Here is a 19,196-nt window from a genome sequence, read left to right on the forward strand (position 1 = left end):
GTGGTCATGTATGGATGTGAGAGTTGGACTGTTGAAGAAAGCTGAGCACAGAAGAATTGATGCTTTTGAACTGTGGTGTTGAAGACTCTTGAGAGTCCCTTGGACTGCAAGGAGATCCAACCAGTCCATCCTAAAGGAAATCAGTCCTAGGTGTTCATTGGAAGGAAGGACTGATTTTGAAGCTGAAATTCCAATACTTTGGCCACCTGATGCAAAGAGCTGACTCATTTGAAAAGACCCTGATGCTGGGAAAGATTGAGGGCAGGAGGAGAAGGGGACAACAGAGGATGAGATGGTTGGATGGCATCACCGACTTGATGGGCATGAGTTTGAGTAAACTCCGGGATTTGGTGATGGACAGGGAGGCCTGGCGTGCTGCAGTTCATGGGGTCACAAAGAGTCGGACATGACTGAGCAGCTGAACTGAACTGACTTGAAGACAGAGTTTGCGGTAAATGCATAGTACCTTAACATAGCTTAGGACAGACATTTCCGTAAGAAAAATGCATTAGTTAACTCTAAATTTGGAAAAGTTAAGTTCAGGTGGAACCATGTGTCATTATGGCAACACATATTTTAAGAGAAACCTCTTTTTAAATTTGTATAGACAAGGGGAAAGAATGTATCACTAGTTTGTTTCCTCCTGCTGCTTAAGAGAGAGATAAAAGATGTCTGACACTCACAGCCTATTTCCTCTGTTTGGAGACCCCTGGCCTTCCAGCCTGTTACCCTCTCACGGCTGCTGCCTTGCATCTGTGTCCTGGCATCTCCAGACCCATTTCCCTGCACTCTGCATGTGGGATGCCTCCTGCCTCAAAGCAGAACCTGGGAGTCCTCCCTGCTCCTCCCCCTCTCCCAATGTTAGTCCTTTCCTTCTTGTCTCAGGCATATTTTACAACCATCTGGGATGTTTGTGTCACTTCCTCACTCTCTCTTTCTGAGACTATTCTAATATGTGTGTGCACGCTCAGTCGCTCAGTTGTGTCTGACTCCTTTGCGACCCCATGGACTGTAGCCCGCCAGGCTCCTCTGCCCATGGTATTTCCCAGGCAAGAATACTGAAGTGGGTTGCCGTTTCCTTCTCCAGGGGATCTTCCTGACCCAGGGATCAAACTGACGTCTCATGTCTGCTGCATTGGCAGGCAGATTCTTTACCACTTTGCCAATTCACTAGCTACATTCTAATATAATTTCCACAACTATTATGTTCATTCCGCTGTCTTGAGGAAAATGTCACTTTTAACTCTGTTGTGGGCATCCTATGGTGGTGACTTCCCATGAAATGGGAGACATGGGAAGAACATTGAGACAGAAAGTAGACTCTAGTAGTTTAAAAAGGGAGGGAAACTCAGGTGTTTAGAGCATAAGGATTGAATGTGACTTTTCAAGAGTGGTCTGTTCAGTAACTCCAGGGCCCTAGTTAGAGAAGTCACTGTCTTCGGAAAAAAGCAATGAAGGGGTTTTGGTCTCAGGAGGTGATGAATAGGTTTGAATCCAAATTGTCCTTAACTGAGGCTTAGCCAAGATAGGCAGACAGCAAGCTGGTCAGGTGCCCTGGTGAGGCATTTGGGGAAGCACTTCCCCTAGTGTGGACCTGCGCCGGCAGCTTCAGCATCACCTGGGAACATGTGAGAAATGCCGTTCTCAGCCCCAAGCCTGGACCACTGATTCAGAAGCTCCTCAGGGAGAGGGGCGGCTGGGCTGCTATTTTAACAAAGCCAGACATTCTGGGTGGTTGTCTTGGGGCAGGACCCCTGGGCTGGGAGGCCCCATGTGGGGCTCAGATCCCTGCATCCTTGAGTCATGATATTCTTCCCATTTGTGAGTCACCAGCCTGGGGGCATGGGTTCTGAGTTTACTGTGTGTCCACCCCTGCTGCCCATCGCATTGTGGTGCCTTCTTTATGCCTTCAGTCATGGAAAATTTCTTCTGATTGTCTGAGGGCTGTCCTTACAGATAGTTGCTCTGTAGGTTCTTGCAGTTTTGGTGTGCCCATTGAGAGAGGTAAGCCTGAGGTCTTCATACTCCACAATCTCGGCCACTTCCCTGATACTGTTTATTTTAAACATTCAAAATAATAAACATATATTGTTTATTTTATATTGCATAAGCTTATGTGTATATATCACATATATACATATGTGTGTATATGTATACATACGTGTGTGTGTGTGTGTGTGTGTGTATATGCCATTTTAAAAATCCTTATTTCCTAAAGTGCTTAAGAATAAACACCAAGAGAGCTTAGAGATACTTGTGATGAAAACTGAAGTATTGGGGAGAATCCATGCGAAAGTTCTAAAAAACATTAACTTTGCTCCTGACCTTCCTGGGCATCAGGCAGAAAAGTCAGGTAGGTGGACACTCGACCAAATAGTAAGGTGTTCATTTAATCAAAAGGAAGGAATGCATACATGCATGCTAAGTTGCGTCAGTCGTGTCTGACTCTGTGCAACCCCATAGACGGCAGCCCACCAGGCTCCCCTGTCCCTGGGATTCTCCAGGCAAGAACACTGGAGTGGGTTGCCATTGCCTTCTCCAAAAGGAGGGAAAGAAAGATGTAAACTTTAGGACAAATTAAAGGGGATGCTTTTATAAAGACACTGAGTACTGTGATAGTATCTCCAACAGAAATTCTCCATCAGATGCAAAATGTTCTTCATTTGGCCATTTTCATGTCAACTGTAGGTCAGTGGCAATGGCTGAACAGTGGTTTACAGAAAACGAGGCAAAAGCAGGCCACATGTTTTGTTCTCTAGGGTTCTGATGACAAAGGAATAGAACTTGGGAGAATCTAGCAGAGAAACAGATGATATTTTTTCTTAGACCTCCTGTCAAGAAGGCAGGCGACTCACCTGTGCTTCATACCAGGCTTGAATCATAGTTGATTCAGTTTGGCAATTTGACAGGCCCCTGAACTTCAACTTTTCTGAGCTGCTGATCAAATGCATTTCCCATCTTGGATGTCCTAGACAACATGGAGCAGGGTTTCTGTTTTGATGACGCATACTGTAGCATCAGCGTTGTTCCTGATAGCAGAAACTACCATCCTTATCCCAGAGGTGAGGCCCCCCAGAAATACACATGCAAAAGAGGGCTGAGTCTTTTTATCAAAAATATTTTGTAATATATTAAAATCTCTGAACAAATGCAACCAAGACTTGTTCCACAGAACATGGAAGAAAAAATTTTAAAACATTTAAATGTAGGTATTCTCAGCAAAATTCATCTCAAATTTTCTTGGTGCGAGAACCTTGATTTGACTTTTGCTTAATACATGATTTTGTTTGATTTTGAATGGACTTATCCTGTTCATGGGCCTGGCAAAGTATGTTTCTGTAATAACACACACCCTCAGGGATACGTAAAATCATTTGTTGGCTGGGGCTTCTTTTATAATTTGCAAAATATGAATAATTATTTTCATACTACAAAGGACACTAGATAAATCAGGAGTTAGGTAAATATTATCCACTTGGACATTGCAGAATATCTAAACCCAACTATCCTATGGTTTCAAATATCAAGGTTGAACTGTAATATCTGATTGTTGTTAGCCAACAGTCTAGTATCCCAGGCTATTCTTAAAGCCATGACATCACTGTGGAGGAGGAGTTCTTTTTAGCTATTTGCCAAAACATGTGCATGAAAACAAAATGAAACTTTAGTTTCAATATGGCTGAATTGAGTCTAAGAATCATCAACCAAGGTCAGTGTTGTGGCTGCTGCGAGGAACTAACCGCCCCATCCAGATGGAGTCCTCACCAGAAAGTGGCTTCCTTCTTGCCCCGTGGGACTCTGCTCAGCCCAATCTACCAGAAAGCTGTCTGCTCTATCCTAAGGCACGAGTGATGGCCATGTGTACAAAAGATTAGCACAGGAAACCAGTCAAGAATTACTAAATAAAACATTTTTTCAATGTTTGGAAAAAGGACCACAAACTGATCAGGGGAACCAACTTCAAAAAAAGTGGAATGACTTTAGGCAATAGAGTAGAACTTCAAAATATATATTTGTAGTTATAGCTTCAGAAAATTTTAGTGGATTATTACATACATAAAACAAGAGCAGGCTGTATTGAAAAACACATGAAAAAAGAACATCTAAAAGTTCTTGGAAATTAATACACATCCTTAGACACATACAGGCTTCACAAGTGGCACTAGTGATGAAAGAATCTGCCTGCCAATGCAGGAGACAAAAGAGATGCAGGTTCAATCCCTGGGCTGGGAAGATCCCCTGAAGGAGGAAATGGCAACCCACTCCAGTTGTTCTTGCCTGGAGAATCCCACGAACAGAGGAGCCTGGTGGACTACAGTCCAAAGGGTCCCAAAGAGTTGGACACAACTGAAGCAACTTAGCATGCACACATAGAGTCATACGCTTTTAGACACTTTTTTTTTTTTTTTTTTGGTGAAATCTTGGATATTCATGGATAAAGAGGAGAGTCTTACTAGCTTCTAGAGATAAGGTTATATATAATCAGCAAGAATCATGCTAGCATGTATGTTCTCATTTGTGAGACAAGACGCCAGGAAACAGTGGTGCTAGGAATTTGGTCTTGAGGATTTTGATATGAATTTACTTCAGTTTAGCCATATTGATAGTGAAGGATTAAATAAAGACAATCTTTAGATACCAGAGGCCTTAGAAAGTAAACTAGATCCTAAACTGGATTATTCCAAAATTAGAATTGCTCAAAGGTGTAATCTGAATAGTGAAAAATAAATCCAGGAAAGGGAAACATGGTATGCAGCTGTCACAGTTAATAAATATATTTTAAAATTAAAGCTCCTATAAAGGAAACACCATAATGTGAAACTATGTGTGTGTGTGTCTGTGTATTTCATGCAAAAATTAGGGCAATTTAGACGTTTATTAGACAAGACTATTTAATTCCAAGAAATGTGTTTTGAACTAGTTACAAAGAAGTGGGTTGTTGTGAAACTTCTTTTGCTCACATAACTGGGAATTTTAGGAAATACATCCTTGTTGTAGTCACAGTGGGGTCCCCAAGCCCGAACGCTGTCCTAGGCCCGTGCCCCTGTCTGTCTGTGGACAAACCCTCCCCATGTGCTGGTCCAGATGACTGTACGTTATCCAGGCCTCCTCCCGCTCCGTGGGTTCCAGCCCAGTGAGGCCACTGGCCCAGTAGCTGTGGCAGGAGAGCCCTGAGAAAGGCCTTGATTGGTTCAGCTTGAGACATATGCCCATCTTTGCACAATGCTTGGTTGGCCAGGTTTGGGTTCATCTCACACCCCAAGCCAGCAGCCAGGAGTAGTGAGGGGGCAGTTAGACCTTTCCAGCTGTTGCAAACAAGGTTAGCTCCAGGAAGGAGGCACTCCTGTGGCACAGTCAGGGAAGGGGCAGTGTGGACAGACAGAAGGAGCAGAAGGTGCCTCTATAGGTTTTCAGAAAAGAGCAATCTGAGAGCAGCCCAGTCTTACCATGGGGAAAATGGGGACTTACTCTGTGTCTCTAACAGGCACATTAGGATTCTGTTATAGGTTCACGCTTTGGAGAAATACAGACTGACTGAAGCCAAGAGTACATTACGTGACTCTTAAAAGGATTCAGGTCAATTTTAGATCCGTAAATGATTTCAAGGTCTTTGTTATCCTGCCTTCTTGAAAAAAATATGTTTTCATGCACTGCTCTATGTGGAACTGGCTGCATTGTTATCATCCTCAATAATTTGAGGATCCTAAGTCTATGGGGCTTTTGGACAAAACTGTTAATATAAAATGTTTTTTATATAATAAGTTTTTATTGAAGTATAGTTTATTTATAATGTGTTATTTTCGAGTGCATAGCAAAGTGATTCAGTTATACATATAGATTACGCATTCTTTTTTTATAATTTTTTCCAAATATTAAATGGTGCCCATCCAGGGAAAGAGACTGTCAATTCACAGAGGAACACATCTATAAACTTCAGCTTGAGGAAACTAATGAGAGAACGGATAACAGAAGAAGGTAGCCGGGCCTGGGGCCACTAGTGGGCCGCTGCGCCTGCGGACGTCTGCACGCCTGCGCACGCGCTGACACAGCCACGTAACCCACGCAAGACTCGCCAGCGCGCAGGCGCTCAGTACGCGCCGCCGCCCAGTCCGCCTGCGTGCCTGACTGCTCGTCCTCTAGTGTCACTGTCCTCCTCCACCTGCCGCCGCTCTGCTTGTTTCACGGCCCAGCTCACGGCCCCTCTCCGTCCCCTCCGGGTAGAAGAATGCCCCCATGTCTGTCTTCCCATGGCAGGTTGCACATGTTCCCCTCCCGCCCATAAACTGACCCGCCTCTTCTGAGTGTGTTGGCGCACTTGACCTGGGAATGTGTCCTCCCGGGAGACCATAAGGCTTTCCAAGGGAATCTACATCCAGATGCTATGTGTCCACATGCATTCTTTCCTAGAACTGAGGTACCTGAGAGCTCACAGCAGGCAGCAGCTGGGCGGGGGTCCTCCCAGCTCCCCTTGGCTGAATGCCCTTCTCCCCATCACAAAAGACACGCCAAGCTGGCATCCACCAGAAATCTCACTTGCATGTGGTTCCCTGAGGAGGGCGGGCCTTACCCTGTTGCCTTCCTGGTGGAGGGCTGAGCAGGTGGACAGTCCTGTGGAACATCAGGTGGTTTCCAAGTTTTCTTTCCAACCAAACGGACAAAGGGTCTGAGCAAACTGTGGATTAATACGTCATTGAACATAAATTTTGTGACCGATCAAGTCATGTGTAATAGAGTCAAAGTTTTAAAAACTGAGCAGAGGGATGTCACTATAGCAAAACTTAATTCACTTCAACTTACTCGTGTGAACAAGGTCTTTTCAGTTTCATAAGTCATTATTGACCTGGGGGATTTTTGCAGAAACTAATACCTGTGGTCAGCGATTTGTTATATAAGTGATATTGACACATCTCCAGTCAATAACATTTAGATAACAAAATATCTAATAACACATCTGATTTATAATGTGTTAATAGCGATAAGAATGAAAAATGTGAACTGCATTAATAGCATACCCTGCCTTGCTCTAGTACTAAGTAACCACTCACTTTTAAGGAATTAGTTGAAAAAAGCCTAATCTGAGTCATTATAGATGCATTTCTAATGTCATTTTGCCTTTTTGTTTAAGAAATGTCAACATTTCTAAAATATTCATGTAGTTTTTATTGGCTCTTTCCTGTTCATGATCACAATGATCACTTCCCGGTATAGGAAAAAAAATCACTACCTTCTGTTGAGAGAGGAAATAAAAATTGCATTTTAATTTATATACATATTTTATTTAATCAGTAGAAAAGCTCTCAAGCACAAAGTACATTCATTGAGAATTAGGTGAGATTCTTGTGGTGTGGGAGAGGGGAGTAAATTCCAGAAAGAAGAGCTGTGCTCTAGAATGCTACCTCTTAAAGGGAGAACTGTTCATCCTTTTTACATGCCGGGTTCTGGACATCAATACATGCTCATCCTTTTTACATGCTGGGTTCAGGACATCAATACACAATCATGATCAGATTACTTTCATTATATTTTGTAAAATAATGAAACAGATTTAAATAATAATTACAATGAAGTTACATCTGTTATAACTAGTTGAACTCATGATGGGTATTTTCAAATGTCAGTTAAAATGTCAGCGGGAATACGTGGTTCAAAATTAGTTTGGGGTGTATATGACAAACATTACTGACATACACCAGGTCAGTTTGACCCCAGTAGTTCTGAAGCATGCACCAGTAACTACTCTGTTTTCCCCTTCATTCCCAGTGCATAGACCAAAGGGAACTAAATCAAGATGGGTTGAGACAGGAGATGGGAGCATGTCTTGTCGGCTTGCGAAAGGGAGCCATAGGTGTCATGATGAGATGAGAAAGAGATTAGTCTTTTGTTGAGACATTTCCTTTGGGCAGATAAACCTGGTGAAACAGACTCTTGACCGATTTCTTTTTTCTTTTCATAATGACCAGGAAATAAGCAATATCATAAGGTACAAGATCATTCATTTAATAAAGTAATAAAAACGAATCCATTACAAAAATACCTGGAAGATATTTACATTTGGTGTTTGAAATTTTCTTGGGTGACTTTATAAAAGAAAAACTCAGTGGGACTCATGCCAAACTGAAATGATTGTGTTCAGCTTAAGGAATTAGTAGCCTTAAGTTGAGCTTCCCAGGTGGCACAGTGGTAACATGTCCAATGTGGGAGACACAGGAGACTCAGTTTCGATCCCTGAGTCAGAAGATACCCTGGAAGGAAATGGCGTCCCACTCCAATATTCTTGCCTGGGAAATCCCATGGACAAAGCAGCCTGGTGGGCTACAGACCATGGGGTCACAAAGAGTCTGGATACAGCTGAGGATACATGCATGCAATCTTAGGTTAGCACTTTCTGCTTTACATCCAAGCTTGAGAATTTTCCAAAGCTTGCATTTTGCTGTAATGGCATTTGAGCTATGGGATTATATAATTCAGGTGAAGGACAATGGAAGCATTAAATTTCCTGACTTGAGCTCTGTGACTATTTATTTGGAAGATAATTTACTTACGAATTTGTATTTGGCATCTGCTAAAAATAAATTGTGCTTTTCTACATTTGCAAAAATCCTGCAGTAATAACTTTTTAGTTCAAAAAAGGTTTCTTTTTTTAGTTTAAGAAAAGCTCCCCCAGAAGTGGTTCACAGGAGTCTTGAGCCTTTGCAAGAGCTGATTTCTCTTTCTGACTGGAAGACCCACCCTGTGCTTCCGGCATCCTTCCATCCTCGCTCTCTGCCCTCCTCACTGGTGCTTACCACACCTGCAGGCTGCAGGTGGTGTCACCACTGTTCCTTCTCCCTCGGGCGTCTAGGCAGCTGCCCTTCTGACCCTGTGTGACCATCCCCACCACACACTGCAGGCTCCCTGAGAGCAGGTCCCCTCGCCTGCTGCCCAGTGTGGGCTCCGCGTCCTGGAGCAGGCATATGGGTGGGCCCTCACTGACACCTGTCCATCAAGTTCGAGGACAGAGACCCCTGGGCCCTGGGGAAGGTCATCCTCCAGAATTAGAGGGCTCGCTTGGGAAGAGGGGCGTGCAGGGGCTCCCACCCTCACAGTGAGTCAAAGTGGCTTAACACAGCCACCCTGGGTACAGATGTCTCACCTCTTGCTGACTAAGCATTTGCCATTGGCTAGATTGGGCCTGGTGATTCACAACTGTTTTCACCTCAAAGCTTCTGAAGGGTGTAAAACAAGCCCAGACAAGCATCCTCAATCTTATAACCAGATCAAAAGGGGCAGACGAAGTCCTCCCTTGCCACAAATGCCTTCTGAGTTTCCAGGGCACGTGAGTGCCTGGAAGCCTGCTCACAGCAGGTGGCTCTAGTGTTACCCCAAGGTTGGGGAGGTGCAGCTGCCCCAGTGTTTCCTCAGGTAGCAGGTCTCTTGAGCTCACTTTACACTTGCGTGATGCCTGCTGGAGCAATGGGGGGCAGGCTGGACTGAGCACTTATTCAGTCTCTGCTCTGTGCTGAGACCTCCCTGTGACCAGCCCTCCCCCTCTACCTGCAGACACTCCCGGTGGTCTCACCACGTGGCACTGCCGGTCTTGGTGTTCTTGTCTGTCCCCCATAAACTGTGAGTCACCAGAGGCTGGCCTGTGGCCCCAGGTCCAATCAGGGGGCCCTTCCCAACCCGGCATGCACTCTGCTGTGGAGACATCCCAGGGGCGCCCTGTGGTGGGCTGGCTTCACACCTAGTCCTCATCTCAGTCCATGCCCGTGCGAGGATCACCGCATCCTCTCCCAGGAGAAACTGAGGCAGAGGGTCCAGGGACGTGCCCCCAGGCAACCAGTCGACTGCCCTCCTTGGGTTTGAATCCAGGTCTCTGTGGCCAAAAACCCATATGCTTCATCACTGTGCTCTTTTTACATCGCAGAGAAAGTGTTCGTTTGATTGGCCCACTTGTTCGGTGATGGTGACAAAGAGGAAGCGAGAAACCAGCGTCTGCTCGGCCGTCGGGGCCGCCACTGACGGCCAGGCAAGGGAGCAGCTTTGAGTGGAGTTGGCAGGAGGGGCCGGGAGTGGCAGGCCAGGTGGAGCCGCCAGCTGTGTGGACAAAGCCGCTGGCGCACGGTATCGAGGTGTGACCGCGTCTCAGCAGAGCCCTGCAGAAAAGGCTGTGGTGGCGTTAATCTGCAGGCAGTGTTTCTCCTCTGTATTTGCCCTCTAATTAAGAGCCTTGCAACAAAAGACAGGAAGAAAGCTGAGAGAAAGAGGTTATTGTTCAGAAGCATTCACTGCATTCAGATACACTGCCTTGTGCATTTGCTTCTCTAAACAATTCCTCCCTTATTTCTGATCTTTATTTGTGAGCTCTTTTGTTAAATATCTGGCAGTTTTTTTATTCCCGTTCTTTTGTTTATTTGGGGGATCTCAAAGAAAGCAACACCTCAAGGGATTTTCTCTGTGGTGTTCTTTTGATTTTCTTCATTCTCTGTCTCTTGTCTGCTGTCTGGTTAAAATGCTCACTGTCTTGAGTGTGATTATTGTGTCACTTGTCTGTCATTGTCCGAGTCTGTGGAGTTTACACTCAGCATGTGTGTGGTCTTGATCCATTTTAGGTGTCCAACAACTTACTTACTGAAGGAATGATTTTCAAAAGACACACACTGAAACTGCAGCACAACACAGTCATTATTTCTTGGATGACCACAAGCAGCATGTAGATCACATGTCTTGAGGTTTAAAAGCTATTTCTACGTTCAGTGAGAAAACACACCTCAGGTCTGCAGCTTGGCCAGAGTGCTAGACACCTGTCCTCCCACCTCAGTGTTAGGGGGATTCCTCTCCAAGTGTGGAGCTTTCGGTGAACAGTCAGACCACCTCACAGCTCAGTATCAGAAAAGTGGACCCTCACTTTTGTTCCCCGCTACTGTCCCTCATAATGGCTGGCTCCCGCATCTCAGTCAGAGTCTGAGGGAGTGGATTCAGGCCTCCATAGTGAGTTACAACTCTGTGCATCGTATTCCTTCTGCTCCCCCACACTGCACGCTCCCTGCTCAGGGGCCAGTAACCGCAACCAAGGACGCTTTTGTCCTTGTTGTTTTAAGTTCTACTTAAATAAGAACATCTCTTATTTAAACCAGATCTTACTGTCTCATGTGTAAAAATAAGGGGAGAGCCAGACTCTGATGAAAAGTGTCAGTAATACATTAAGCCAAATTGCGCTTGCTCCTGAGGAATATTTGTTAAAAGTTCCTGAACAAGATTAGTCACTTTAAAGTTTGTTTCCATTTTGAAAACCTTAATTTAACAGAAAAAAAAAATTCATGTTCAAACAATTCTGTTAAACCAAGGATCAGGCTAGAAACAATTGCATTCATCATGTCACTAGTCTGAATTTTTTTTAATGTGTTTACCCTTAGTCAGGCTTCCCTGATAGCTCAGATGGTAAAGAATCTGCCTGCAATGCAGGAGACCTGGGTTCAATCCCTGGATTGGGAAGGTCCCCTGGAGAAGGAAATGGCAACCCACTCCAGTACTCTTGCCTGGAGAATCTCATGGACAGAGGAGCCTGGAGGGCTACAGTCCATGAGGTCACACAGAGTCAGACACGACTGAGTGACTAACACACACACTTACCTATAGTCATGTACAGGATGAAAATCTCCAAGCTTAGTTAAAAATATGCAGATTTTTGAGGGAAAGCGTTGCTCCCGTCACAGACGCAGTTTCAGGTGAGTCAGGCCGGGGGGAGCTCGCTGGTGTGGTGGCTGACCTCCCCTTGTGTGTCTCATCCAGTGAGCCTGTCCACGGGGCCCGGCGATCCCTGCAGCATGGACGACGCCCCCCCAGTGCCCCCGGAGGCCGAGGAGACCGTGTCTCTCGGCAGCTGCTTCGCCTCGGAGGACACCACAGAGGACTCAGGGGTGATGAGCTCCCCCTCGGACATCGTGTCCCTGGATTCCCAGCATGACAGCACGAAATCCAAGGACAAGTGGGGCACAGACCAGGAGGACTGCAGTGACCAGGAGCTGGCTGGGACTCCAGAGCCAGGCCCCCCGAAGAGCCCCGTGTGGGGCAGGAGCAGCTCCGAGAAGCGGCGTCTGAGGTGAGGCGCGGGCCGCTGGGGAGGGGTCCATTCCAGGCTCAAAGGATGGAGGCCTGCGTCCCGCCGAGCCAGCCAGTGCTCGGTAGGGATCCACTGCGCCAGGCGCCCTCTCAGAGGTCACCGCACCCTGACTGGGGACGTGTTGCACATGGTTCTGTCTTCATGCTATTTCTAGCTATTCAGGTATTTATAAATAATACATAGTATCAGCCTGTTCACTTTTACCTTTCATAAAAATGGTACCACAGTCTGTTTCCACTCAACATCATGTGTTTAAGATTTATCCCTGATGATGTGTGTGTCATTAGTTCACTCACTTATCCATTTCTTTATGAATGGACACTTGAGTTGTTCTGGTTTTTCACCCCTGGAATCAATGAGCAAGTTATACATATGTCTCCAGTTATGCGTAGAGCTTTTTAGAAGAGGAATGATTAGACCTTCAGAGAAAATTCAGCTTTTTGGAATATTGGCAAATTGCTCTCCGAAATGATGGCCTGGTGACCACGCCCTCCAGCCGTCTGTAGAGCCCGCCTGTCAACAGTCACACCAGTCTGTGGGTGAGCGGGTGTCTGGAGCGCGGCACTCCTATCGGCCCCAAGTTGCAACTCATGTGGCTTTAAGATACACAACTCTGATTAGTAAGGATGAGCATCTTGTCATATGTGTGTTAGAAATTCAGTTTCCTCTTCTATGGATTGTCTTTTCACAAAATTTGGGGATGTTACTTTTTTCTTAATCATTAATGTCTCCTTAGTTATATATACACAAAGAGTCTCTAATACTGTGGCTTGAATTTAGCTTTGCTTTATTTAATTGTATAAAAATGCTCTTTGAAGAATGTGTCCTCCTTCTCTGGAATGTATGTGATATTTGAGTATTGAGAGATCCTTCTCATACTGCAGAGGACTAAACATCGTCAGAATGTCTTGTGAAAGCTTCAGTGTTGCTTTCTGACCATCAGGTTTCTTGTTCACCTGGAGTTTATTTTCAGGTGTGACTTGGAGAAGGAAGCTGTTTCCCACTGATTCCTAGTTCCATGTCAGTCTCCATCAAGTCTCCACACACACGTCAGTCTGATCCTTGTACCCTTTCCGTAGACTGGTTAATATGTCTCTGCATCGGCACCCTGTTACAACTCCTTTCTTCATTCTGAATTAGAAAGGCAGGTTAATCCTCAGCATCTCATCCTTCTTTTTTGTTATTGAAGTATGCCATGTTAGCTTAGGTGTACAGTGATTCACTTATGTATATACACACATATGTTTGTATATATGCATATACACGCATATAGTATATATGCATGTGAAAGTGAAAATGTTAGTCCCTTAATAGTGTCTGACTCTTTGTGACCCCGTGGACTGTAGCCCACCAGGCTCCTCTGTCCATGGGATTCTCTACGCAAGAATACTGGAGTGGGTTGCCAGTTCCTTTTCCAGGGGATCTTCCCAAGCCAGGGATTGAACCCAGGTCTCCTGCATTCCAGGCAGATTCTTTACTGTCTGAGCCACCACAGAAGCCCATATATACATACACACACATATTGTTTTTCAGATTCTTTTCCCTTATAGGTTATTACAAAATATTGAGTAGAATTCACTATACTAAACAGTAAGTCCTTGTTGTTTATCTATTTTATACATTGTAGTGTGTATATGTTAATCCCAACATCCTATTTATCCCCCCACCCCCTTTCCCCTTTTATAATCATAAATTTGTTTTCTATGTCTGTAAGTCTCTTGCTGTTTTGGAAATAAGTTCATTTATATCTTTTTCCTTCTATTAGATTCCCCATATAAGGGATAGCATATGATACCTGTCTTTCTCTATCTGGCTTACTTCACTTAATAGGATAACCTCTTTTTTTACCTTTTAGATAATTTTAAGAACCAATCACACAAGGTTTTAGAAACATTAATAGAAGCAAAAATAGGATTTTTTTTTAAGTTTAAGTTGATAACCAAAATGAGTGAGTGCCCTTTTATTTTTCAAGTTTTGTTTCAGCTTTGTCCAACACTCAAGTCTCTGTGTGGTTAATATTATTGTAGTGTCAATACTCTTTTATTTTAGTTTATTTTTAGTATCAGTTTATCACAAGCATTTCCCTAGGTGGTTGTATACACACTCTAGTAGTAAAGCTCTCTAATCTTAAGGACAATTCCAAGACCATATTTTATTAGACAGGAAATGAAAAGGTGGCAATTGGTCCCTTTTGCCTCTGGCCCATATTGGATACCTTGAGCTGAGATTGGCCTGTTTGCAGAGGGAAATTATTTCATTTCCTTCATCATCCACTTAAATATAAAGGAGAATAGCTTTCTAGTAATCTTCAGAAATATCTGGTTGTTTTGCATGGGGCTTGTACACCTTCAGCTCTATATCTGACACTAATCAGATATGTTACTTCGATACCCCAGCGATGCTCGTGCAAGAGTCCTGGTGGACTTCCTGGCATTAACTCAGAGGTAAAATCTTGCTGACTTCCCTTCAAATATGTTCATGTTGTCTGCTGCCACAGCCAGAATAATCACAGGGTCTTTGGAACCCGATGTCTTATTCCAACGGGGAGCCAGTCATGTTTATCCGTCCTCTTCTCTGGGGTGCTGCTGAATTTGAGAGTAATGTGGAGGGAAAGGAGGGGGTTCTGGACCCTCACATACCCACATGGAATCCCACCACCACTGACTAGTTGCCTGGCCTTTGTGGGTCCACTTAACTTTGCTGAGCTTTGAATTTTGCTTATACCTGTGAGATAACACCTTCTACCTGTCACAGGTGTGGCAGCTGCTGGGCGCCTGTGTGTATGCTCAGTGCCTGTTGGATAACCATTGAGGGAGACCCATTGACTAAATCATCACTGTTAATTTAGGAACTGGAGCACCATGAGTTTTTCATGGCACACCAACTTGCCGATTTTAGGCTTCAGAGTCAAATGAAGATGAAAACGGTCTCTGAGGCCCGCTGCCCTGTCTGTGCTGTTCTTCGTTTGCTCAGAGTTGGGATCAACTCTCTGCCCATTATTTTTCATAGAATGCCTGTGTTTTTTCTTTTTAAAAACAAGAGTTATCGCCATTGACACATTAGATGTACTCGGAGACTTCAGCAGGGTATATCACATTTTTCTGTCCAGATGCATAACTTTATTTATTGATGTCAAGATTACTTAAAATCTGTGGCTACCATGTTAAGCAGGAGTTACAGACTCAGAGGTCACAGGTTGCAGGGGAAAGCACAAGTTTTCTCTAAAGAGTCAAGTCCATGGCTTCCTTCCAATTGTTACCTTGAGAGATTGTAGAGCCACTGTGGCTGGCTTTTGAAGAGAAGCCAGAAATCTAGATTTTTTCTGTGAGGTCTCCCAAATTTTAAATCTTGGCAACCAGTTCAAAGATTCAGGGCCACACACACACACACACACACACACACACACACACACACATCTGTGTGCTGGGCGGGCAGGTCCCAGATGTGGGCTTCACTGAGTGCTCGACACCTCAGCATGTCTGGCTATGCTCACTCATCTACCAGCTGCAGAGTCACTGTGACGATCTGGATATCTCCTGGGATCTACCTCTTGAAAAATAATTCTTCAGAACAAATTTTAGAACTTCTATATTCTCCTCTTGGAAGACAAGAGTATAAAGTCTCTCAGATTCTGCAGCAAAGCAGCCTATCTGAATTCTACCTCTGCTCAGCCTCTGATGTCTTATAGAATGAGTTCCGATGAGCACCATTTGGGAGATGCTGCCCATGTCATCCTTTACACTGTCGTGCGGCATTTATACATATGCACCCCAGGTGGAGAGGATGGAGAAGGGATACACTGCTCCTGATAAACGGTGCCTCCAGGCATGTGCTGTTTTGTCCTGTCCACAGAACAGGGCGTTGAGAGCCTGGCCAGCAAAAAGGCACTGCAAGCTGACGATGGAGGGTTGGCCTGACTGCAGGGGCTTGACCGGTCCTGGGCCAGAGAGCATGTCAGGAGCGTGTGTGTGATTCACAATGGTGCAGATGATTTCAGGTGTCCAGACTAGCCAGGGGTCAAGTTCAATAAGAGAACCTATGCTCGGGGGTTGACAGCCCAGAATCAAGGTGAAATAGTCTGAGGGCAGAGCCCACTGCTGTTCACAGAGGTGTGGTCTTGACCTTGCCCACCTAGAAAGGGCCCTGTGTTGGAGCTCTGCCCAGGAGCACACGTGTTCAAGGATTGAGAGATGCAGTAATAACAAAGAACATGATTTCTGACACTTGTGCTCCCAGGAGAAGATGGACAGGGCGACAGGACAGACGTGTATTTGCTCAACCTGCCAGCTCCTCCCTTCCCGAGCTGGATGCCCCTGGACCACCTTGAGAAAGGGCGGCCACTTGAAGGGGACGGTACTCTGATCTCAGTGCCTGCTGCCGCTCCCTGAAGCCACCTCCTGGCTCTACCCTGCATGATTCTAGCACCTGGTTACTACAGATCATCCTAAGGTGGCATTTGTGTTTCTGGGGACATGTTCTTCCTGCGATGATCTAGAGCCTGGCTGTGATAGTGAGGCCTCTCGATCCTTGGAGCACCAGACCTCAGAGGCTCAGGAAACAGAAGTTACCCTTTGCTGTGACAGGCACAGCTGAGTCTCTCCAGGTGGGGTGTGGGTTCTAATGGATGGTGAAGCCATCCCCACCAGACTGAAGCACCCCGGCTTATAGAATCTCTGGTGTGGGACCTGTCCCCAAGGGGAAATAAGGAGTGTTTGTGGTTTTCAACTTTGCCAGGGTGCCCTTCAATACTGCCACCCCTCTGATACACAGCAATGCATTGAGTATTGGAAGGAACAGGGGAATGTCCTTTGTGACCTGCAAAGACCCCAGTTTGTAAGGTCTATAAGGTTCTAGTTTGCTGGGCTGTTTCTCCTCTCTCTGCTGTGACTTAGAAGACAGCCAAGTCACCCAGACTTTTTTGGCTAGGGGTCGAACTTTGACAAATTGGAGACAAAGACTATTTGCTCCAGAGCTGCTGCTGCCTGTCCAAGGAGAGCCTGTGGTCTTGGCCTCAACTGAAAGCATTTTTCTTAAGCTATTCAGTCCAGTGACAAAGTGCCGGGCTCCTGCTCATGCACCTGAATTTGATGTCTCTGCTCATTGCAGTCATGGCTACCCCTTCCTCAAGGGTAGCATTGGCTGACCTCCAATTAATGCTGTGGCAGTGAAGATTTTGAATTGGAAAGTCTTAAAAATAAATACCAGTCTTCTAAATAGAGCAAACATGAAGGCTTGGGAATGACTGGAGTGCGCTTTGTGTGCTGTGATCTGAAAATGATATGTTTTGCATCAAGTCCAATTATAATTTGCATTGCAAAATAAATCTATGCTCTCAGTTCAAATTTGACTCAGCAAGTGGGACATCAAATTCCCAGAGTCTCCCTCTAAATGTATAACAGACAGTAAATAACCTCCTTCAGGAAGAATTCAGGCCACATGGTGATAGCTCATCATCCTGAGGGCACCTAGGTGTGACCTCTGCACAGTCCTGCCCTTAATAGCAGGCGTGATGCCCACAGAAGCTCTCCTTCCCGATGCATCTTTCTTTCATGTATGATGCAGGCCAACTCTCCTCATACTTACAGAGAAACTCAACATGAAGCCTAGAAAGTCCATGGTCAGACTACCTGGCATCATATCTGCTCACTGCTGGTGGTGGTGCCCTGAGTCAGTGACTTGATCTCTCACTTCTTAGAAGAATAGCCACGACAAACCTAGACAGTGTATTAAAAAGCAGAGACATCACTTTGCCAACAAAGGTCTGTCTAATCAAAGCTATGGTTTTTCCAGTAGTTATGTATGGATGTGAGAGTTGGACCATAAAGAAGGCTGAGTGCCAAAGAATTGATGCTTTTGAACTGTGGTGTTGGAGAAGACTCTTGAGAGTCCCTTGGACTGCAAGGAGATCCAACCAGTCCATCCTAAAGGAGATCAGTCCTGGGTGTTCATTGGAAGGACTGATTCTGAAGCTGAAACTCCAATACTTTGGCCACCTCATGAGAAGAGTTGACTCATTGGAAAAGACCCTGATGCTGGGAGAGATTGAAGGTGGGAGGAGAAGGGGATGACAGAGGATGAGATGGTTGGATGGCATCACTGACTCAATGGAAATGAGTTTGAGCAAACTCAAGGAGATGGTGAAAGACAGGAAAGCCTGGTGTACTGCAGTTTATGGGGTTGCAAAGAGTTGGATGTGACTCAGCGACTGAACAACAACATAGCTGATTTACCATGTTGTGTTTGTTTCAGGTTACAGCAGAGTGATTCAGCTATACATTTATATCTGTTCTTTTTCATATCCTTTCCCCTTATTTTTTCCATATTTTTCCCTCATAGGTTATTACAAAACATTAAGTGTAGTTCCCTGTGCTATGAAGTAGGTCCTTGCTGGTTGTCTATTTTATATACAGTGGTGTGTCTATGTTAATCCCAAGCTCCTAATTTATCCCTCCTCCTCTTCCCCCCTTGGTACCTACATGTTTGTTTTCTGTGTCTGTGGGTCTTTTTCTGTTTTGTATATGAGTTCACTTATATCAACTTTTTCTTTTTAGATTCCACACACAAGTGATATCATGTGATATTTACCTTTGTCTGGTTTATGTCACTTAATATGATAATCTCTAGGCCCATCCATGTTGCTGCAAAAGGCATTATTTCATTCTTTCTTAGGTGTCTATACATACACACACACACACACACACACACACACACACACACACACACACACCCCAGATCTTCATTATCCATTCCTCTGTTGATGGACATCTAGGTTGCTTCCATATTCTGGCTATTGTAAATAGTGCTGCAATGAACACTGGCGTACATGTGTCTTCTTGAATTATGATTTTCTCTGGGTATATGCCCAGAAGTGGGATTACTGGGTCGTATATTAACTCTGTTTTTCTATTGTAAAGAACCTCCGTGTTGTTCTCCGTAGTGACTGCAACCAATTTGCATCCCCACCAACAGTGTAGGAGGTTTCCCTTTTCTCCACATCCTCTCCAGCATTTATTGTTTGTAGACTTTTTAATGATGGCCTTTCCGGCTGGTGTGAGGTGATACCTGGTTGTAGTTTGGGGATATGACCTCTCAC

At 44.8% G+C, this 19,196-nt stretch overlaps 1 protein-coding gene across 5 annotated transcripts in view; it reads left to right on the plus strand.

Annotated features, from left to right (window-relative positions):
- Positions 1–19,196, plus strand: part of COBL (cordon-bleu WH2 repeat protein) — a 308,249-nt gene that overhangs the window by 264,632 nt on the left and 24,421 nt on the right. For all 5 annotated transcript variants that reach the window (XM_061164802.1, XM_061164803.1, XM_061164804.1 and 2 more), the window contains one exon: positions 11,773–12,082. In XM_061164802.1, the coding sequence (XP_061020785.1) occupies positions 11,773–12,082 (310 nt within the window). The remainder of the gene's footprint in view (positions 1–11,772; positions 12,083–19,196) is intronic.

This window comes from Dama dama, chromosome 18 (assembly GCF_033118175.1).
Source record: "Dama dama isolate Ldn47 chromosome 18, ASM3311817v1, whole genome shotgun sequence".
Classification (NCBI taxonomy): domain Eukaryota; kingdom Metazoa; phylum Chordata; class Mammalia; order Artiodactyla; family Cervidae; genus Dama; species Dama dama.